Source organism: Euleptes europaea, chromosome 9, assembly GCF_029931775.1.
Source record: "Euleptes europaea isolate rEulEur1 chromosome 9, rEulEur1.hap1, whole genome shotgun sequence".
Classification (NCBI taxonomy): domain Eukaryota; kingdom Metazoa; phylum Chordata; class Lepidosauria; order Squamata; family Sphaerodactylidae; genus Euleptes; species Euleptes europaea.
This window is the reverse complement of record NC_079320.1, coordinates 89601482-89625048: the sequence shown is the minus strand read 5'-3', so window position 1 is coordinate 89625048 and position 23567 is coordinate 89601482. Positions and strand designations below refer to the sequence as shown.

Here is a 23567-nt window from a genome sequence, read left to right as displayed (position 1 = left end):
GGCCTCTGCACTGCATTTTTCTCATGGCACTCCTTTTGACTCTGTGCCTCTGGAAGTTAGTGCCATCTCAGATGCCTCTCCCATATAGTGTGGGGCACCTGCTTTGAGCATGAGTCTTCCAGTGGGTTATGGTCTTCTGCAAGATTAGTTTGTTATACTACTACATTCACCTAGAGCAGTATACATACCTTACTTATCTTTGGTCGTTTATGCATGAGTACTTTCACTCACATTCTCCCCGGTCTGTCTCGGTTGTTCCTTGGAGTTATGCATGAGTTTTCCAGCCATTAGAGATGACCTCGTTGCCAGCCCTCACAAATCCCGGGACTTCCCGTTCCTCTATTAACCTGATTCTTCCATCTCCCCTGAGCTCAGCACGGGTGAAATCTCCATGCGTAAGGCAAAGCACAGGACACAGAAGCTTGGGGGAGTGACGTCTCTCTGACAGACAGCACTACAGCCAGTTACAAAGCAGTGTGTCAAGGGGCGGGCATTAAAATGCTTCCTGCTTTCTCTGACTTCTTTCTGAGCAGCAGAAAGGATTTTAGAAAGGAGGCTTGGGGTCTCCCCCCCCCCCCGTTCCTTTTAGAGAGCTCTGGGGTTTTTTTAATGCTTTTTATGCGGCAGTTGGGTTTCCGCGTGGTGGAGGGACTTTTCTCTCACAATATGCACTACAGCCAATTACAAAGCAGCATTTCAAGGTGCGGAGACTCAAATGTTTCTTTGAACTTGGAGACTGCTGGTGCATAGATTCCCAACAGGAAAGTGTGGGTCCAGCGAGCAACGAAACTCAGGTAAAACTCCTGTGCATAAACGACCTTTGTCTTTTATTTTGCTGCAAACGTGCCACATTGTCATGGAATGCATTACAGTGAAGTTTTCCGCAACTAGTGCCAACTCCTAGATACTTTGATAGGAGGCTTGGGCTATTTGGCTTTGCTGTACAGTGGTACTTTCCATAGCCTGTCCTTTTTTTGCTCCTCTGCTGCCAGGGACCTCCTCTCATTGGGGAATGCCCTTCTAAACTATTGGCAAAGTAATCAGTTTTTGTTTTTTCCGCTGGCTGTTTTGCTGTGCAGATTGCTTTGCAAGCCACATAAAATTAATTTATGGTGCCTGCTGTCCATCCTCTCTTTGGCCGCATTGGCCCTGCTTCACTGTCTCCATTATTCTGGTGTGGATCTGCATGTTCTCACTCCCACTGAAGACTGGTAATTTGCAACAGCTGCTTTCCTGCACTGTAGCAGGAGGCTCAGATTTATCTGAATGGCAACCACCATGCTTCCACTGCCATATCTTGCACCTCTAAGTGGAAAGGAGTCCCAAATGAGACTGTAGCAAGGTTTGGGTCCTGCTTCTTGTGCTATTGATTATGTTTTAGCCACTGGTTGGGACTCAAACACTCTAAGCTGTTCTCTTCTTTACTGAATGTCCGTAGATATTTCAAGCAAGGGGTATCGTGGAGACTAACCTATGCCTCCCCTTTTCATGAAGTTTCACAGGTTTTTTTTAATTACTTAATTTTTTAATAAAACCAAATAAAATATAATAAAAGAGTCTAGAACAGAAATTACTAAATGAAGTTTCACAGTGTTAGGGTGGCCATTGCCCTGACCAGGGTTCCCTATCAGGGATTGTCTATCAATCCTCAGTCCTTACAACGCTATCCTTACAGTATTGTTTGTGACACTAAGCATCTGTGCACTCTTTACATTCCTCGAATGTGACTTTCCTTGGGGTTTTGTTTGCTAGGGCCCTAATATTGCTTTGTATTGGTCTTTCAGGCTCTAAGAAGGAGTGGTTAGTATCCTCACACAACTTATCCTTGTGGGTTGATAGAGGCTATCGCACTCTGTCTTGAGTGTGTGGCTGTTCAGTGCCATTTTACATATCACATCTCTTTCCACCAGAGCACTTTCCCCCCTTGCAACATTCCTGCATGTATTTCAAGTTGGGACGCTTGTAGAGAGAGCTCCCTGCTCCTTCATAAGCACCTCCGGGTAAATGTCAATATAGGACACTGAACAGCTGTTGGGGAGGTGGATCCTCTATGGCCGTGTTGGCGAACCTATGGCACGCGTGCCACTTCCGGCACGCGTAGCCCTCTCTGCCGGAACGCGCGGTTCCTCCAAGCCGCTGGCCTTTCCGGCTCTGCCCCGCCCCGGATGGGGGAGGCTGTAGCCCAGGGGTGGGGAATCTCCGACATCACTGGCGGTGGCCCCCGGACTCTCCCACAGAAGCCGCCGCCATTGCCGCCGCTGGAGGGAGCGTGCGCGGCCGGCCAGGCGGGTGGGAGAGCGGGGAACAGAAGCCGGGTGCCCACACTCGGCATGGCCGGCGGCTTCTCTGGCGCCCTCTGGGCCTGTGCGGGCGGAGGGGCGTGGCTGGCCGGTGGGCGTGAAGGAGGCGCCCTCTGCCCCACCCCGCTCGCTTCTCGCCGCATCCCCCCCTTGGGGCAGGCCGGCCAGGTGGGAGATCCCCTCCGGGCGGGGGGCTTAGGGGCCTGGGCAAGGCAGGCAGGCAGGCAGAGAGGGGCACTGAACTAGGCTGGGCTCCCGCCCTCCTTCCTTCCCTCTGCGCCAGACGGGCCTCCTTTCCGCCGGAGCTCCACTCTGAAAGGGGTGGGCGGAGGCGGTGGCGGCGAGGCCCAGCCGGGCGGGGGGGGGATCCTCCTCCTGCTGCTGCTCAACCCGGGCACGTGGGAGGCGGCCGGGGGGGGGGCAGCCAGCCCCGTGCACAGGCGAAGGGCGCGGTGGCAGGGCTGGTGGCTGGCGAGCCGCAGGGCGGGAAGTCAGGCGGAGGCTCTGGGGCGCCTCCTTCCCCTCTCTTGCTGGCGGCGGGCCAGGCTGGGCGGGGGCAGCTGTCAGCGGGGCAGGACTCCGAGCCTCCGCAGGAAGGGAAGGGTCTCCCGGCGTCCGTGCGCTGCGGGCTGTTCTGCGCGCGCGCCCCCCTTCTCTGCTGCAGGCTGAGGGAGGAGGGGTGTGTGTGTGTGTGAGAGAGAGAGAGAGAGAGAAGCGGGAAGGCTTTCCTGTCTCTGGCCATTCATGCATGGGATGTTTTGCTTTGGATTTGCCGCTCTGTAGATGCACATTTTCCCCATCCAAATTCTCAAAACTCATCAGTAAGTCCCCATGCAGAGTTTTGAGAATCAGGATGGGGAAAATGTGCATCTGGAGAGTGGCAAATCCAAGGCAAAACATCCCATGCATGAATGGCCTCTTTCTTTCTCTGTCTCCCTCCATCCTTTTCTTTCCCTACTTTTCTTTCTCTCCCTCACTCCATTTCTTTCTTTCTTTCTTTCTTTCTTTCTTTCTTTCTTTCTTTCTTTCTTTCTTTCTTTCTTTCTTTCTTTCTTTCTTTCTTTCTTTCTTTCTTTCTTTCTTTCTTTCTTTCTTTCTTTCTTTCTTTCTTTCTCTCTCTCTCCCTTCCTCCCTTCCCTTCCCTTCCCTTCCCTTCCCTTCCTTCCTTCCTTCCTTCCTTCCTTCCTTCCTTCCTTCCTTCCTTCCTTCCTTCCTTCCTTCCTTCCTTCCTTCCTTCCTTCCCTCCAGCGGCTTCTCTGGCGCCCTCTGGGTCTGTGTGGGCGGAGGGGTGTACAGTCCTATTCCACCTTTGAAGTGCCCACAAGCCATCCTCCAAACACCTTTCCATTTGTCGTGATATGTAGAGAGAAAACACTAAGGAACTAGTTGCCAATCTCCAGGTACTACCTGGAGATCTGCTATTACAAGTGATCTCCAGCCAATAGACATCAGTTCCCCTGGAGAAAATGGCCACTTTGGCAATTGGACTCTATGGCACTGAAGTCCCTCCCCAAACCCCGTCCTCCTCAGGCGAAACCCCAAAAACCTCCCACTCATGGCAAAGAGGAACTTGGCAACCCTAGCCTCTCCCTCGGGGCCCCCTCTGGGGGTGGTATTCAGGTTAAATTGCCGCATTGGCACTCGACGATAAATAAGTGGGTTTTCGGTTGCAGTTTGGGCACTCGGTCTCTAAAAGGTTCGCCATCACTGCTCTATGGCTTCTTACCTTGAGAGCTTCACACCTGCCTCCCTCACTAAGTGAGCTTGCTGGTCTCCCAATGTGGAGCTGCACAGAAGCACCGGAGACGAAAACAGGGTTGCCCTTACCTGTAACTGTTGTTCATCGAGTTGTCTTCTGCGTAGGCACACACCCCTCCCTTCTACCCCACTGTGAACTCTCTGGAAACTTCGCTTCATGGAGTCTCCGGCAGCAGCATGGAGAGAACTGAGGGAGTGGCGCCTCTCCTCCTGGTCGTGTGATAGGGGTTGCCAACTCTGGGTTGGAAAATTCCTGGAGATTTGGAAGTGAAGGGGCAGGGTTTGGGGAGGGGAGGGACCTCAAGGGGGTACAAGGCTTAGAGACAACCCTCCAAAGCAGTCATTTTCTCCAGGGGAAGTGATCTCTGTCATCTAGAAACCTGTTCATGTGATTGTTTGGGAGGGGGTTATGCCAGAGGGAGGAGGGGCACTCCTTGTCTCCTAGAAAGCTCTGGAAATCTTTTCCAAAGCTGGTCTGCACATGCACAGGCCCAGTGTGCGCCTGCACAGGCGACCACTCGACGAATAACTGTTACAGGTAAGTGCAACCCGGTTAGCGTTGATTTATTTCATTTCTGCTCTGCTTTTTGGATCCCAGCAGTTCCCTCCTACAAGAGAGACCACAGGTAGTGAGAGCATGACCTGCTGATAGGTCAAGCACGTTTTCTGAAAAGGTCCGTTGGATCTGAGATATGCTGGGAAAATTTGAAGGCATGAATTATATTCAGATCTGGATATTTTAAAGATACGTACCTCATCAAAGGCTTTTTTTAAATTAAGCATTCATGGCAGGAGAAAGGAGCAGTTAATGAACACAGAGTGCAGTTTTTCTCATTGGAAAGTGGTCCTCCAGACATCACAGCCTTTACAAAGTACACATTATAAAATCTCCATCAATCTGTTAAAATGTCACTTGAGATATTGTATCTTAGATGTTCTTGACTAAATATTATTCCAAAGGGGACAGCATACAAGGGTTATGGTTTATGACCTTAGGCAGAACATGAGAGGGAGGGCATCTTGGCCATCTGCTGGGCATGGAGTAGGGGGTCACGGGGGGTGTATGTGGGAGGGAGGTAGCTGTGAATGTCCTGCGTTGTGCAGGGGGTTGGACTAGATGACCCTGGTGGTCCCTTCCAACTCTATGATTCTATGATTCTGTGTTTCCTCGTCTCTGTTTCTGATGGGGAAGGGATCAGTGAGGTTTGTTTATTCCCCCCCCCTGCACATGTAACCTGACAGGTGCTGAATTGACAGCACTGGCAATTGAAGTCCTCTATTTCTCCACAGGACTGGCATAGCATGGGCAGCGGCAGCCATGCAAGCTTCCCCACACTGCCATGCCAATGTGTCTCAACCCTCTTCTGAAGAGAGCACTTCTGGAGGTGAGTAGGAAGGTCAGTCTCTATGTCTGTCAAGTCATTGGCCTGGGTACCCAGTGTGCTTTGTGTTCTGTGGACGGCAGTCCGCGGTCGAGTTGGTTCAGACCACCTCGTGTATTGCATGAGCCTTATTGTGGCTTTGCCCAAAAGCAGGTTTAGCCTTTCGTCGCTGGGTTACCACTGAGGAGGAAAAAAAGAGCTGATTGGCAGCTAAAGGGTGAGCTGGGCAGTCGTTGCTTCTTCTCCCTTCTTGGGAAGCATATGCAGGCCTGAAGTTTCGGGCTCTTCTGATGCGGCACCCGTTGCATTCTGCATATAGAGGCTGCAATCCTAAGAACCGTTTCCAGAGGGGAAGCCCCATTGAATAAAGTGGGACTTACTTCCAAGTTGACCAGCTTAAATTGCTCCCATAGTCTTGCGTTCTTCACATAGACTGGTCTTTCCTTCTATCAATAACTAATTGCTAATTCTAAAATAGCAAATTTGCTTGCTGTTTCAAACATATTCTAAAGCAGAATTTCAAATAATTCAGGAGTGCCAACAGACTGCCTCTTATGAGGAAACCTCGGCAGTGTCACTTGCAGGAACCAGAGTGAATACAGGAAACCTGAAACTGCGTCCATCTCGAAAAGCAAGACAGTTATTTTATATAGTGGGTTTTTAGCTGTACTATGTACAGCTTCTACATGCACCATTCAAGTATATATGCAAGGATGAATTAAACACATTAATGCTGAACACAGTACGTTACTTTCCAAAATCTATGAAATTGTGAGATGTCATAACTGTGGGTGGTATGGTACACGTTGGAAGCATGAATGACTCACAGCTCTTTCCCCATGCTCCCACATCTCATTTGAAGCGCAGAGTTGCACAGATCTTCCTGAAGCCGGTATATGTGTGTGTGGGGCTGCCTCTCTTCTTGACGGTATGTGTATCTCTGGATTTCAAGCAAGATGTGGAGATAAGTGTGTGTGTGTGCGTGAGAGTGAGTCACACATGCTATTCCTTTTCCTCATTAGAAACCACATTATATTGGTGTTTAGCAGAAACATTTTGTGCGAAGGAACTAAGCTAGAAATAATGCATCTAGAAAAATTACTGGCCTCTTAAGAAGGAGAAGCCAAAGGCAAAGTGAAAAAGTGTTTGGTGTCTCTCCCCATTTTCTTGATTGTTCCTTCAAAAGGAGTCCTGTGACAAAAGGAACTGTGAGAGCCGGCATGCTGTAGTGGTTAAGAGAGGTGGTTTGGAGTGGTGGACTCTAATTTGGAGAATTGGGTTTGATTTCCCCACTCCTCCACATGAGCGGCAGATTGTAATCTGGTGAACTGGGTTGGTTTCCCCACTCCTCCACATGAGCGGCAGATTGTAATCTGGTGAACTGGGTTGGTTTCCCCACTCCTCCACATGAGCGGCAGATTCTAATCTGGTGAACTGGGTTGGTTTCCCCACTCCTCCACATGAGCGGCAGATTCTAATCTGGTGAACTGGGTTGGTTTCCCCACTCCTACACATGAGCGGCAGATTCTAATCTGGTGAACTGGGTTGGTTTCCCCACTCCTACACATGAAGCCAGCTGGGTGACCCTGGGCTAGTCATGGCTCTCTTTGAGCTCTCTCAGCCCCACCTACCTCACAGGGTGTCTGTTGTGGGGAGGGAAAGGGAAGGTGATTGTTAGCCAGTTTGATTCTTCTTTAAGTGGTAGAGAAAGGCAACATATAAAAACCAACTCTTCTTCTTCTTCTTCTTCTTCTTCAGAAGATTAAGTTGATAAGCCTGTCATAAAAACAATCATCTGAGTGAGCAGCAACAATTTATGCTTCCAATTTTGGAGGAAATTTTTGAAACTCAATCAGAAGCACTCAATCCTTGCGTGAGAGAAACAGATGTTCATCTTTGTGGCTTCTGTGCAGTCTCATATGAGACTGTGTGTGTGCAGGCCAGCCACGGAGATAGAATCATAGAGTTGGAAGGGACCACCAGGGTCTAGTCCAACCCCCTGCACTGTGCAGGAAATTCACAACTATTCCTTCCCCTCCTCAGAAGATGAAGATTCTAAAAAATTCTACCACTTTCCAAGGCGCTTGGAGTGCTCCCTCTTCCCTCCAGTGCATGCCAACATTTCCTGCCCAAACTGGTGCATGATGGGGGAGAGGGGAGCTCTCCTCCTGCAGTCCTTCCTTTGCCACTCTGGAGGTAGGATTGTTTTTAAATCTGTGCTTTCTGAGTGTTCTCCTCAGAACATTTTTTCCCACCTGAAAACATTTTTTGTCTTTGCACCAAGTGGTATGAAAATGGCCCAGTCCGATGACCATGATAACCTCATGTGTTTAGGAGAGGCTCATAACATTGGGGTCAGTAATGTTTGTCACCAGTTTATGCTGAAAGCCCACCAAGAAAGGGCTTCACATGTAAAAGCATTTATCGGGGGGACGGGGCTGGGAGCACCAGAACCTAAACCAGTGAAGTGCAGTTTGGAACCAGATAAAAGGACCCGCACTCCGTCTGTGGTTTCAGTGCCCTTGGGATCAGCATTGGATCTTTGCAGAGAACAACATCAGCCCACCATTTTCAGAGGGTGAGGTGGTGAAGATTCCCGCTCACTCACCTTCTACCTTGCCGAAGTCATATCAACCAAAGAGACAGAAAGTGACTTCCTCGCCTGTGCTGTGCATTCCATTCTTTTGGGGACCCTGGCAAGAACCCTGGTTCTCCTTCTCCCTGGTTCCAAACCATATGTACTGGCATCAAGGAGGGGCATGAGACTAGTGCAGTATGCTTTACCCTCCCTCCGGTCTGACAACTTACACCCTCAACGCTGAGCCACAACCTAGGGCTTCAACATAGTCTTTTTTCCAGCAGCTCTGATCATGGATCCACACGCTTCCTACTCAGACAACAGGTTCATACATCCATGTGAGCTTGGCTCCAGTCACCTATCTGATCCATCTGTGGTCAAGATAGTGAGGGATTTAACCCAAGTTTTGCTTAATGAAGACCCCCAACTATACTGAGAATGCTTGTTAAGGATTTCTAAGTCCTTGGAACGGGACATTATTTTTTTGGATTCGAAGCCGTCAGATCTGATATTGAAGGTCCTATTTTTTAGTAATGGGCTGCCAGTGGTGTTCCCTATGTTACAGGGATTGCTGTATATTGCCACAGGCATTTGAACTAAACCAGTTTAAATCTCCCCACCTACAAGAAAACTGGGGAGCATGTATAGGGTGCAGGAGGAAGGGTGTAAGTCCTTTTTCATGCAATGCCCGGCTAATTCATTCATGGCAGCAGTTATACCATCTAAACATTGCTCAGGTTCACATACCTCTCCAATATGGAGGCCAAAACTTAGACGGCGTAGGCTGCAAGATATACTCTTATGGGGTCTTGACTTTCAGGATGGCCAACTTTAGTGCGATAGTGGGCTGATGCCAGATATTTTTTTGAGACTGTGTGTCACAGTACTTAGATCTACTTCCTGATGACAACAAGACATTAGCCAAAGTCCTGCAGGCCAAAGAGATTAAATTGGGCAAGCAGCAGTTAAATGCTGCAAAACATGTGGCAGATTGTGCCAGTAGAACTATCCCTCCAGCTATGGTCCTCAGGCATCATTCATGGCTGTGCTCCACCACCCTCCAAATGTATGTATGTATTTATTATCATGGTCAACAACCATAATTAAAATATAAACAAATAAAATAATTCCAATAAACAATCTTTTCTGATCACATAGTTTACAAATACTAAAAATCCAGAGTAAAAATTTAGAGTTTAATAAAATAAAACAAGTATTTTCCCAATGAAGAACGAATAGATTTTGCTTTGTTGCAAAATTCTGCAACCTTCTCCTTGGTCTGACTGTTTTTATCTGCTAAAAAAATAATAAGGTAAGATTTTTCAGCTCTTCCTGGGAATTTTTGTAAAATGGGCAAAAGCAGCTCGTCTCACAGTTCCTTATAAAAAGGACAGCATAAAAGAACATGCCCTATTGTTTCCCTTTCTTGACTGCCACAAGGGCAATTTCATTCCAAATATGGAGTTTTTTGACATCTCCCTTCTAGCAGCCCAGAGGACAGAACATTAAATCGTGCCTGAGTGAAAGCACGATGTTTATATTATAGTGTATTATTGTTGGAAGCCACCCTGAGGCCCACTTGTTTGGGAAAGGGCAGGGTATAAATTAAATAAAGTAAAAAATAAAATAAGTTAACAACGAACACCTTGGAAATCACAGGTCAACCTACCCAGGTATTTTCTGAGACATACCTTTCAACCTCAATACCAGAGGTCATATAGATACCAGCCACCTCTGCAACAGGCTCCCTACTGTCCCCATTATGGGTTCCAACAACAAGGGAAGAAACATCAGGGCAAAGAGCAGTCCCCTCTGTCACCGAAGGACCATCATGGTCATGGTAAATCTTTCCCACTACTAGCTGTTCCTGCAGACTCTTCTAGCTGTTTAACCAGGTTAGCGCCGTTTGCTGGGTCATGGAGAAAGATCAAGGATGCATGGGTGTTCTCTGTTATAAAAAATGTTTACTATTTGGAGTTTATGCCATGGCCCATTGGCCATTTGCTTAAGTTGTTCCTATCTTCTCCTTAGTTACATTATTAGGCCGTTCCAGCATTCCAAGCCTGGTAGAGTACATCAGCCTCATTACTGCTGTCAGTTATCTACGCTGGGCTTGCAGTTGGACACTCGGTTGTCTATCTTGTATTTCTATTCGGAGCCATCTTCACCTCTGCTCCAGTGGCTTTGGTGAGCCCACCCGTGATACTGACTGTGGCTGGGCCTCAGGCACAGCTGGACCTCTTGAGCTGGAAAGCTGAAGACATGGTGAGACCTCCTCTGCTCCTCTTTTCTCACACTGCCTTCTGCCTCTATTTCCTCTTCGTCTGGGGAGGTCTCAGCAGGCTGACCCATGATAACCATCTTGGACCTCAGAGACCTTAACAATTTTTTGAAGATTTCAAGATTTTAATTAACTGTGTTGGTTTAAGTTGTTTCTGTCTTAGAACTAAATTCTTGGTTTGCAATCCTTGACCTTAAGGATGCTTATTTTCACATATCCATTCACCAGGCTTGTGGAAATATCCACGCTTTCAGTGTGGTTCAGTTCACTACCAATAGACTGTCCTGCCATTTGGCCTCACTACAGACTCGACAGTATTCACTAAGTGTATGGTGTTGATAGTAGCCCATCTCCATTTAAAGTGTGGTGTTATCTATCTATACTTAGAACACTGGCTTTTAATAGTTTTTTCGACAGTCATCCTGGCAGATCTGTTGTAGACATATAAAGGTGTTAAATCCAAGATGCATTTCTGCACATAGAAGGATACCTAATCATCATGAGGAGAGCATGCAGGGCTTTCATTGCTTCTCAGCAGTTGCATGCCTTCTGTTGTCCTTTTGACCTGCCATGGTTGACCTTTTCACCTCTCCCTCAAGCCACTGTGACACATTTACCTGCAAACGGGGTAAAAGTAGCATATTACCCTATGTCGCAGGAGGGAGGAAAAAAATTAGAAGGAGGTGGGGCAGAAATTGCATCAAAGCATCAGAGGAAAACTGTAAGGATGTCAGGCCTGCTCTCTGCTGAGACAGCCAGACTTTGTGTGTTTTGGTTCCACCAGGTGTGTCCCAAGGCCAAGCCTGTTAACTGTCAAATTCCTTTCACTAACTCTGTGGGAACTGCCCTCGTAGGGAGGATGGTAGCCATGGCTGCCACCACTATCTGATATGACCAGTGCTCTTCCATATAGGCCTTAGGCCATGCCTTTAGTTCTCATTCATGCCAACTTACCTGTTAGCTCTGTATACCTGTAGGTTATCTAATAAATCAACTCTCTTTTGGACTACTCGTCTGTGGATGTTGTTTATGGGATTACCACGGGGACAAGTGCTTACAAAGTATCATTGAGAACCTAGCTCTCTCTAACCAGACAGCAAAAATTAAGGTATTGGTGCTCATATAGCATATGGTGCATGAGCTCACAATTTTTCTCAAGTATTGGGTATATTAGCAATTTTTCTTATACAAAACTAACACATTTATAACTTTTGAATTCCACAAATGCGCCAAATATTGCAATTTTATATGCTAACCTATAAATGATGCATTTCATATTGTTAAAGCAGTAAAATCAGTTTAAGTTTGATAGGACAGTAAGTATTGGATATGTTACAATTTTTCCCAACATTTTTTTCTCCTGTGGTTTCAAAGTTTCCAGAAATGTTACATCTCTACCTGTGGCACTGGTTACTACCCCATTTTGTTTTATACCACCCTGGGAATAAGGGAAAAGGGCACTGCAGAGCAGAGATTTGAGATGGCCATTGGAGTTTTCCAATGTCCTGGGATTGAGGGAATAGGGCTTGTGAGTCCATTCCTTTACAAAGGGTAGATGTTCATATGATTATCCAAAGATATGAAAGAGTCTCAATTAAAAAATGCATTTTATTTGTACAGATTTTGCTGTTTAACTCATAGGGGGTTAGAGTAGGTACTTTATCAGTTCACAAATGGGCTAACACCCAAATGGATGATGAAAGCAGAAAAATCAGGCCACCCACTTTGTAAATTACTAAGAGGAAAAAAGACAAAAAAACTGGCCTAATGAGGGCTGAAAATGATCCTGAAGTAGAGTTCTGGGTTGGGAAACTCCTGGAGATTTAGGGGGTGGAGCCTGGGGAAGACAGTGTTTGGGAGGGGAGGAATCTAAGGAAGGATGTGATGCCATGGAGTCTACTCTTCTCTGTAGCCTGGAGATTGGTTGTAATTCCAAGAGAACTCCAGGCCCCAGGTGGAGGCTGGCAACCCTATCATGAAGATTGAGAGAAGCTAAGAGTTAGGGCCAAACTACACATCACACTTTCCCCACAGTCACACAGCAGCTACAGGAGAAGGCATTTTTAAAGTCCCCTGAAACCCAATTGGATGATTTGCAAGTTTTATTTATTGAATTTTTTATCCAATATCTTTCCTACAAGAAACTCCTGGCACCATACATGGTCCCCCTCTCCATTTTATCCTCATGAAAACCATGTGAGTTAGATGAAGGTGAGAGGGAATAACTGGCCCATGACCATGCATTGAGCTTCAGCGAAGAGGGGGTTGCAGAAACTCTAATATACAAAATAATATTTCAGTTTTAATGTGCATTGAGCATAGATGTCTACCAGATTTCAGAGGCAAGTCATGATACTGAATAAACTAAAGCAGTATCAGCACGCTTGACATAGGTTCTGTGGAGATGCATTTGGGCAGTTCAGACAGGTATGCCTTAATTTGGTTTGGTGGTTTCAGTAGCATTGAGAAATCCATGTTATCTCATGGTATGCAAGCCTACGTGAGTGTGTGTGGAGTGTGTGTGTATGAAGATGGAGTGCATTTCTTTTTGTGTAGCAGTAATGAACTTGACAAAATCTTGTGAGATTTTGACAAAGAATATAGAAAGATAAGTAATAAACACCTTCTGCTTGGGGAGATATAACCTCATGCTGGTTACAGTGAAGGTATAATGATTTGCTGGGCTATGAACATTGAAAAGTTTGATTGGACAGACATATGTAGAATATTTGGAAGATGTCATCATTATTGAATAAAATAATCTCAGTGGATGTGGGTAATTAGTTTTATGATCTAGATCTTGAGAAAGAATATGGTGGAAACAGTGTCCAGATCATGTGAAGTGATGGTATCGCTTTACTCTGCTCTGGTTAGACCTCACTTAGAGTATTCAGTTTTGGGCACCACAATTTAAGAGAGATGTAGACAAGCTGGAATGTGACCAGAGGAGGGCAACAAAGATGGTGAGGGGTCTGGAGACCAAGTCCTAAGAGGAAAAGTTGAAGTAGCTGGGTATGTTTAGCCTGAAGAAGAGAAGACTGAGAGGGGATATGATAACCATCTTCAAGTACTTGAAGGGCTGTCATATAGAGGAGGGTGCCAAGTTGATTTTTGTTGCCCCAGAAGGTCGGACCAGAACCAAGAGTCGGCGCTCAGCTACGGAGGGAGCCCCCAGAGCCCAGCCAGGGGCGAAGGCTGAGCGCTTGACATCCGAACAGCTGCCCAGCGGGAAGGGAAATCCTCATCCCTTGCTGAGCGTGGGTGGACATTTGGCTGACGGGGGTGGGGGAGAGATAGCGGAGCTGGCTTCTTGGGAGGGGCTGTGGCTCGGGGGTCGGCATGGACAGGCGAGACCTTCACCCTGCCTGGCTCGCGATGGTTGTGGTTAGCGTGGTTGAAGGCTTTCCCACTTCTGTGGTCGGGGCTGGATTTCTAAAATGCGGGTGATGCCGGGCTGAGACCTGCCCGCTCACACCCTCGGCTTGAATTCTCCTCTCCTTGGTCCGCGGCTGGTGCAGGGGCTTGTGTGAGTGCACTCTCCACATGCTCAGAGTCCTTGTTTGTGACTATGAGAAGGTCTTTTGGGGGGCTGAGCCTCCAAGATTGAGAGAGAAAAAATAATTCTAAGGGTTGAGCCCTGGCATATTCTGAGTTTTAATTTGTTTTTGTTGTTGTTTGGAAAAGAGGGTAAAACAGTTTGGAAAATATCAGAGGGGATACATCGTGCCTGTGCCATACAATACATTCTTAATCAGACCTCTCTAAGTACAGCTACTCTCTAGAATTTGTTAATTCCCACTATTCTTAGAATTTCCATTGAACCCTTTGGATTAACCCCTTAATTCGGATCCCTAGAGAAATGGACATTTAAGGATGTGTCACTACCCTTTTCCACACTTCTCCTTGCTTCCCCTCTTCCTACCACAGAAATCTACCAGGTGTGTGCATGTGTGTGTGGGGTGTTATGTACGCCTGTAATGTACCATGCATGTTGTGAAGCATACCTATGAGCGGCAATTCTGGATTAACTGGGCAATAAATGTTTGATCTGTTGGTAACTGGTAGGTATATGAGCAAGGTGCCAACTCAGGGCAAGTGAAGGGGTATGATGGGGTATGGGACTTGCTGGCACTCCTCTTTAAAGGCATAATGTGCTGCTCCCGCGGTAACTCTCGCAGGGCGGTGGCGCGCTGCTTCAGTGGCGGCGGCAGTCGGGTCCTCTCCTTCCTGTCCAGCTCCCCGGGCCGCTGGAGAGAGAGAAAGACCCATCGGATTGGCCCTGGAGGGAACGGGGGTGAGTGAGGGGGCAGAGCCCAGGCCCGGGAGATGGGGGTGGGAGCCTGTCCCGGGACATAATGAAGGGGGGCTTCTTCAAAGCTTCCCCTCATAAAACTGCTTGCAGACCAAGCTCCGTGTTGCTCAGCATGCTTGTGTGCGCAATTTGTCTTGACTCTAGATATGGCCTTAGCTGAACATTGTCATCTATTAACATTGAAAATCCATTTGTCCCAAAAGAATGCATGGTGTGTGTGTGTGTGTGTGTGTGTGTGTGTGTTTACAAGACAGCTGGCTGCAAGCAGGCATCAAGCTGGCCTCCATACCTGGTAACTTTCTGGTGTCAAATCTGTCCCTCACTCTTTCTAAGATTGTCTCAGAAGAAATGGAACTCCTGCCCCTTGCCACCTTCCACAGTGCTTGGCATGGGCAAAGTTTTCCCGAGTGCCGTTGTTTTTTGTTGTAGAGAACTTGCATTGGAGTTCTGTGTTTCTTTCCCATCTGATCCGGGCATTTACAGGGAGGGAACGATGTTCTTGTTACATGTTTAAAAAAGAAAAGAGCAAAGCACCTCCTGGCACTTTCAAGTCTAAGAGATCTACTGTGGCATAAACTTTCATGAACTCCAACCTACTTTCTCAGATGTGCACAGTTGGCAAATACACACAGGGGTGAAAAAACCTGGAAACATTTCAACCAGAAGGCCATGAAATATAAGAGGTACAGGAGGTCTGTGACATTTCTGTGCAAATATATATACAAGATAAGAACAGCGTGACCTGTTTCTATCTTCCTCACGGGGTAGCTGCGTTAAGCTGTTGTCTCAAAAACAAACAGGAGTCTCATGGCACTTTGGAGACTAGCAGTATTTTATTCCAGCGTCCACTTCTGTTGACAATAGTCTGCCTTTAAATAGGAAGAGGGTTCTGGCCACAAAAGCCCATGCTGTGATAAGCCTTTTGAGGTGCTGGGAGACTCTTGGCTGTGTTTGCTGCAACAGATGATCTCTCCGGCATTTGTTATATGTGCAATACGATGGCAACCTTAGGGGAGGGGCCGTGGCTCAGTGGTAGAGCATTCGCTTGGCATGCAGAAGGTCCCAGGTTCAATCCTTGGCATCTCCAGTTAAAGGGACTAGGCAGGTAGGTGATGTGAAAGACCCCTGCCTGAGACCCTGGAGAGCTGCTGCCGGTCTGAGTAGACAATACTGACTTTGATGGACCAAGGGTCTGATTCAGTATAAGGCAGCTTCATGTGTTCAATGGGTTGAAATTAAATCAAAAGAGTTTCCGTCTAGACATTAGGAAGAATTTTCTAACAGTTAGAGTGGTTCCTCAGTGGAACAGGCTTCCTTGGGAGGTGGTAAGCTCTCCTTCCGTGGAGGTTTTTAAGCAGAGCCTGGATGGCCATCTGTCAGCAATGCTGATTCTATTACCTTAGATCATGAGAGGAAGGGCATCTTGGCCATCTTCTGGGCATGGAGTAGGGTGTCAGTCTCAGGCATTTGCCTCTAGTATCCCTCAAGCATACTCATCCAGACAGGTAGATCTGAAGCAGTAACACTTTATTAGGAACTAAAAAGCAAATTAAAAGAACTAACTGCACACAGGCAGGCAAGGTTAGCAATGGAGAGCAAGTACCTGCTTAAAAACATTGTGACAAGAGAGTAAGATAAACATTGCTAGGCAACAGCGAGATAGGCATTTCCCATGAATGAAGACACAACACGCCACAGCTGTGATAACAGACACTAACGAAGTATACACAGGAGCTTCCAATCCCTGGGAACCAAGGATTTGACTTGTGGCCAGAACTTGGCCTGCACTCATGTCAAGAGGCCGTCAGGATCTTGCGTTCAGTGAAGGGTGTGTGGGGGAGGTAGTTCACTGGGGGGGGGGAGGTAGTTTTGAATTTCCTGTATTGAGCAGGGGATTGGACTAGATGACCCTGGTAGTCCCTTCCAACTCTATGATTCTATGATTTATTATTATTATTCTGCTATTGCTGTAAATGATTGAATGCAATTTATTATTGTTGCTGTGCAGGATGTGAGCTGCCCCAAGCTTGGCCTTGGCAGGGCAGGATATAAGTTAAATAAATAAATAAACTCAGAGGAAGGCATTTAAGTCACAAATCAGTCAGAGTTTTGATATGCCCAATTAATTTTAGTGGGTCACACTACTGGACCTCTTGCTTGCTACAGCAGATGAAATTTCCTCAGTGTTCTTTCCCTTTCTGCAGCTGACCTCTTCCTTTTAAACATGGGCACTTGCCTTTCAAGTAAATATTCAAGGCAATGCATGCAAGTAGCAGGAATCACGTAGATAGCATGTGTGGAGAAGCAGTCGCGTATGGTGGAGATATAGTTGGATGGGGGGCTGCTTGCTCAGTGTTACCCTGTATCCTCACGGGAGGGTTGCTGTGGACAGAAACTGAGAACAAGCATGTTGCTGTATGCTGAATTAACTATAGTAATGTTAACATGGCCCTGACCTGGATGGCCCAGGCTAGCCCAATCTTGGCAGATCTCAGAAGCTAAGCAGGGTTGTCTCTTGTAAGTATTTGGCTGGGGGACCACCAAGGAGTTCCAGGGTTGCTATGCAGAGGATGGCAATGGCAAACCACCTCTGTCCATCTCTTGCCTAGAAAATCCTACGGGATTGCCATAAGTCAGCTGCGACCTGACAGCACTTTGCTCGTGCACAATGTTAATTTGTCACTTTACTGAGAACAGACAATCTGTATTTCTTTTTATTGTCATTTCCTTGATTCTTCTGATTTGTCACCTGGTAAACATTTTTGCACTCGTGTGAAGGGAGGGACCAAAATATAGAGTAATAATTCTGCTGTTTCAATGGCCCTGGATCACACAGTGTTGCCAGATCTTGTAGACGAAGTAGCCACACCTCTCTATAAGTCCTGCCTGTGCTGAATGCTTTCGAATACACACACACATCTGATATCAATTTTTTGGGACTTGTGCTTAAAGTAAAATGTTAAACCAGAATACTGTCAAATGTGTGTGGGATAAATGTGTGTAAATGCTAATCTGTGATTCATAGTGGAGAATCAATACCTTGGGGTAGCTTGGGGTGTTTGCCTGGATACTGCCCTATGACCTCAATGAAATGAGAGAATCTTCCAGGGGGAGAGGAGAAAGAGGGCTCTCTCACAGTGGTAGATAGCAGAGAGGATCTGATCTAGCATTTCTGCATTCAGAAAGATTTCTGTCTGCAGAGTGATTTTTCACCTCTTCCCTCCCATAGGAGCCCAAAATGCTCCCTGAAATCCTGTTTCTGCAGAGGAGGTGAGAAAGTCATGCTCCATGGGTGGAAATCTTGCATGCACAGAAATGCTAGTTTGGATCCAAACTAGTATGTGTAAGGAAAGGCTTTTTTTTTTGCCTTTTGTAGTACAAATCCTAAACAGAGTTGTATCCTTCTATACCCATTGGCTTCAATAGAGTTACAAGGGGGTAGCACTGCTTATGATTGCAATGTTAGTCATGCAAAATTTCTTGCTATCCATAAAGAGACAATTAATATCATAATGAAACATCAGTGTCTATTGTATGAATGATCAAAGGAATCTAGAACCCCTATCTGATCCAGCAAGGCAGATCTGATGTTGTGTGTCCAATCTAATGTTAGGTTTTTGATTTTGTATTTTGAAACAGTTGCCCCAGAAATGGCACAGCGGAGGAGAAGAATGGCTGCTTAAAAACTGTTGCCCTATAAAAATGAATAGATCCTTGTGGCTTTTAATCACCTGGGAATTATTTTAATCTGCTATTTTGTCCTATCTTGGGAACATTATTACATTTGACGAGGGGGAAAGCCAATACTGTATAATTGCATGACCTTTCCATTGCTGTGTATATAAACGCTCATTTGTGCTATTTGTCACTTCGATATGCCAAATATTTGTTATTTGTGGCTCAGGGCATTTATTTATTGCCATTCTTCGAGCTGTGGTAAGCAAGGTCATCATTTAAGAATTGATTTCTACAGTTCTAGCATACAAACTGGATTTCACTGCCTATATTATATAACTAAAGCTGTCCCTGCCCTGACCTGGATGGCCCAGGCAAGCCTGATCTCGTCAGATCTCAGAAGCTAAGCAGGGTCAGCCCTGGTTAGTATTTGGATGGGAGACCACCAAGGAAGTCAGGGCTGCTATGCAGAGGAAGGCACTGGCAAACCACCTCTGTTAGTCTCTTGCCTTGAAAACCCCATAAAGGGGTCGCCATAAGTCGGTTGCAACTTGATGGCACTTTACACACACACAAAGCTGACCCTAAATTCAGATTCCCATTATAGTGTTCCATTTTTAATATGGTGGGAAATAATGGAAATATCAATCTATCAATCTGTTGAATTTCTGTGCCGCTTTCCCACCCAAATACGGTCCCAAGGTGGCAAGCATGAAGCACTGAAATATGAGGAGCGGTTAAAATGTTATTTAACTTAGAAAGAAGGCTGTTAAGGGGAGATATGATAGAGGTCTATAAAATTATGCATGGTGTTGAGAGAGTGAGCAGGGAGAAGCTTTTCTCGCTCTCTCATAATACCAGAATGCGAGGTCATCTGCTGAAACTGGAGGGTGAGAGATTCAACACATGAACACGTGAAGCTGCCATATACTGAATCAGATCCTTGGTCCATCAAAATCAGTATTGTCTACTCAGACCGGCAGTGGCTCTCCAGGGTCTCAGGTAGAGAGGTCTTTCACATCACCTACTAGCCAAGTCCCTTTAATTGGATATGCCGGGGATTGAACCCAGGACCTTCTGCATGCCAAGCAGATCCTCTATCACTGAGCCACGGCCCCTCCCCAACAGATAAAACAGATAAAAGGAAGTTTTTCTTCATACAACACATAGTTAAACTGTGGAATTCCCTGCCCCAGGATGTGGTGATGGCTGCCAACTTGAAAGGTTTTAAAAGGGGAGTGGACATGTTCTTGATTGCTAGGGCTATCCATGGGTACTAGTCAAAATGGATAATAGTCATGATGCATACCTATTCTCTATAGTATCAGAGGAGCGTACATATTATGTTAGGTGCTGTAAAGGAACACAGGCAGGACAATGCTGCTGCAGTCATCTTGTTTGTGGGCTTCCTAGAGGCACCTGGTTGGCCACTGTGTGAACAGACTGCTGGACTTGATGGGTCTTGGTCTGATCCAGCCTGGCTTTTCTTATGTACTTATTTCAATTTTAAAACATTCAAAATAAAGTAAATATACAACAATTAAGTAAAAACATAAATACACATAACACCAAAACACAGGGAGGAGGCTGATAACAGTTATTGGGGGTATGCCAAACAAACAAACAAAGCCTTCACCTGCTGGTGGAATACAACAGTAGAGGGAGACAGACGAGTCTCTGTGGGGAGGGAGTTCCAAAGTTTTGTCACCACAACCGAGACCCATCTAGCCCTAGATGGCAGGAGTGCCCAAAGCAAGTCCTCCAATGATGAAGAACTTGACAGCCTGAGCAGTCCCTAAGGTTTGCTTACCCCAAGCTGTATAGGGCTTTAAAGGTCGATACAAGCACCTTGCATTGGGCTTAGAAACAAATTTGGAGCCAGTGTAGATGGAACAAGACTGGAGTGATATGATCCCTACGGCCCACTGCAGTCACCATGCTGGCCGCAGCATTCTGTACCACCAATAGCTTCTGGACAGTCTTCAAGGGCACTCCCATGTAGAGTGCATTGCAGTAATCTAGTCTAGAAATTACCAGGGATGCACCACAGTGGCAAGACCTCCCCCCGCCTCTGAAGGGCTGAAACTGGTTAAAGGCACCCCTTGCCATTTCTGCCACGTGTTTGTCCAACAAGAGGTCTGGGACGAGGAACACTTCCAATCTATGAACCCACTCCTTTAGGAGGTAGTGCAACCCCATCCAGAACAGGAGCAATCTCAATTCCCCTACCTGTAGCACTGCACCTGGTTGGGAATATGTTAACTCTCATTTAATCTTGATTAATTTTGTTTTAAGCCCAGGTAATAAAGAAAATACCTGGAATTCAGTAGAATTACAGTGCAATCAGACAGAACGGTTAATTAGGCAGAATGGTTAACTGCTTTGGAGTAACTTCAGAAGATGACTCCCTGCATATTCTGATGGGCACTCTACAGTCCTGGCTATCCAGTACATGAGTAACCAAACATGAAACGCAGAACTACACAATGCATTATGTTGGCAAATACTTGCATTTGTTAAGATATGGAGAAAACTATAATACCTCTCCCCTGTGTTCACCTACCAATTCACTTCTGTAGTTTTGCCCAAAGTTTTCCATGTACCTGAGGGTGTGATTGGATGGTACATAGTACAGTAACTTGTTAAACAGGACACTTTTATTCTCCAGTTGTCTTCAGTGGTACGCTTTCAGTAAAAAGGCTGTGGTTACACCAAGGGAAAATACAAAGAACAGATAACCCCAGTCTCTATTTCTTTAGATTTCCAGGCCTGAATTTCAGAGGTTCCAGAATGTAACACATTTAAAGTGTATGCAAGATAATCAATTAAAATCATATTACATTAGTACTGAAACCATATCCATCTACTGCAGGGGTGGGGAACCTTTTTCCTGCCAAGGGCCATTTGCACATTTATAACATCATTCGGGGGCCATACCAGGTGTAGATCTCCCGGTTGGGGGGGGAGGCTAGGGTTGCCAGGTCTCCGGCCACCACCTGGAGGTTGGCAACCCCAGGGGAGGCCACGCAGAGAAGGCCTGGAGGGCTCCCCCAGTCCTCCCCCCCCCAGGGGGGAGGGCAGCCAGCGGTGGGCCCGAGCAAACGAGGTGCCAGGGAGGCGCAGCCCGCGGTCGATCAGCAAGGGAGTAAGGAAGGAAAACAGAGAAAGAGGAAAAGGGAGAGAGGGAGAAAGAAATGAAAAGGGGGAGAAAGAAAAGGACGGAGGGAGACAGACAAAGAGACAGAAAGGGAGAGAGAAAAGCCTTCCCCTCCCCTGACACACACACCTGCCGGCCCCACGCGACCTGGCCCCAGGCTCTGTTCCCTCCCCACCCTAGAGTCCACAAAAGGCCCCCTGAAGCCCAATCGGCTCCTGCGCGCATGCTCTGCTGCTGGGAGCCGCGAGCCTCTTCCCCCCCCCCACTGCTCAACAGCTGACAGGCAGCAAGAGGGGCTTACAGTGTGCCCCGGCATTCCTGCATGCTGTGGCTATAGGGGGCAACCTTGGGGGAAGCGTCCCTCCCCCTCCTTTCGCTGACCAACAGCCGTCAGTCGGCGAGAGGAGGTCCAAAGGGCGCTGCAGCACCCCTGCAAGCCGTGACCCCAGGAACACCCTCAGGGAGGGCCATCCTATGCCCCGCCTCCGCAGCAGGGCCCCAAAGCTCTTGAGGGCCACAAAAAATGTCCTTGGGGGCCACATACGGCCCCCGGGCCTGAGGTTCCCCATCCCTGCTGTAGATAAAAGGTCATTTCTGGGCGTCCACTGAGATTTTTTGGGGGAAATGTAATGTATTTTCTGCATTGTACCCATCAGAGATGGAGAATGTCGGGTGAAATGACTCAGACTTTGCATCATTTTCATACCATTTGAGTATTACCATAAGGCCATAAAATTTTATTGCGGTCTTTGACCAGTACAAGTATCACCAAAATCAGTATCTCTGTTAGTTGGTATCAAAGGCATTCAAATAACAAGGAAAGAGAGCAAACCTTGCCTTTTTTAGTCGAGGGATTCCAATGGCTTTATTTTCTACATTTTGTTTGAAAGATACTGCTTGCTGTGGATTCAGCTTTCTTCGGGAGCCTGAGCAGGCTGTCCCTGGGGAAATCTTGCACTCAGCATTGCCCTGCGGAGGACATGGAAGGGCTGAGCATCTATGATGTTGAGGCTGAAGATGGGGTTGGAGGTAAGGGTGCCTGTCTTGTTTTTATTTACCCCATCTGGAGGTGCTAAGCTCAAACAATCCTCGTCTCACATACAATTAATAAATGCACATTTCCTTGAAGAAGAGAATATTCACAGTCTGCATGAATGATTGCAGATGGTTGCAAAATCTAAAAGATGTAGAGTGTAGGATGGAAAACCCCCAGAGAAGTCTGTTGATTTCTCTTCTTGTTCACATCACCATAGCTCTGCCTAGTGTTGTATTGACTAACACCCTGTGATTGACCTGTTCCCTGCTCCTCTGTATGCATGGAGTGGGCTCCCTTTTTCAGTATCTTTAGAAAATGGCCCAATTGTCACATTGGAAAGTCCAGTAAGAATAGTATAGACTTCCTTCTCTTATCAGTAACATAAAGTGTAGAAGGTGGATGTTCAAGCTGGATTCAGAAAAGGAAGAAGTACTAGAGATCATATTGCAAATTGACGGGTATTGGAGCATACGAGATAATTTCAGGAAAAAAATTAGCTTGTGTTTCATAGATTACAGCATAGTTTTTAGTTTGTGGATTTTGAAAAGCTGTGGTTGGTTTTAAAAGAAATTGGTGTGCCACAACATCTGATTGTTTTCATGTGTTAACCTGTACTCTGGACAAGAGGCTACTGTTAGGACAGAATATGGAGAAACAGAATGGTTTCCAATTGGCAAAGGTGTCAGACAAGAATGTATTTTATCTCCCTGCCTCTTTAGTCTATATGCAGAACATATAATGAAAACTGGATTAGATTTAGATGAAAATGGAGTGAAAATGGGTGGAAAGAACATTAACAATTTGAGATATACAGGTGACACCGCATTACTGGCCAAAGATAGTGAAGACTTGAAACAACTACTGATGGAGCAGAAAGTGCCAGAGCAGGATTACAGATGAACATCAAGAAGGCAAAAGTAATGACTACTGGGGAATCATAGAGTTGGGGGCCATACAGGCCATCTAGTTCAACCCCCTCAGTACTGGATCAGCATCCCCGACAAGTGTTTGTCCAGCCTCTGCTTAAAGACTGCCAGGGAGGGGGAGCTCACCACCTCCCTAGGCAGCCAATTCCACTGTTGAACAAC

The 23567-nt window shown here is 46.5% G+C and overlaps 2 protein-coding genes across 2 annotated transcripts in view; both read left to right on the top strand.

Moving 5' to 3' along the window:
* The window catches only part of NOP14 (NOP14 nucleolar protein), a 280913-nt gene extending 264000 nt beyond the window's left edge, over positions 1 to 16913 (top strand). The window contains exon 19 of the mRNA XM_056855677.1: positions 16903 to 16913. The gene's annotated coding sequence lies outside the window, so the exon portion shown is untranslated. The remainder of the gene's footprint in view (positions 1 to 16902) is intronic.
* Positions 1 to 23567, top strand: part of PPP2R2C (protein phosphatase 2 regulatory subunit Bgamma) — a 167142-nt gene that overhangs the window by 69612 nt on the left and 73963 nt on the right. Inside the window, exon 2 of the mRNA XM_056855689.1 lies at positions 5349 to 5443. Coding sequence (XP_056711667.1) covers positions 5349 to 5443 — 95 coding nt within the window. The remainder of the gene's footprint in view (positions 1 to 5348; positions 5444 to 23567) is intronic.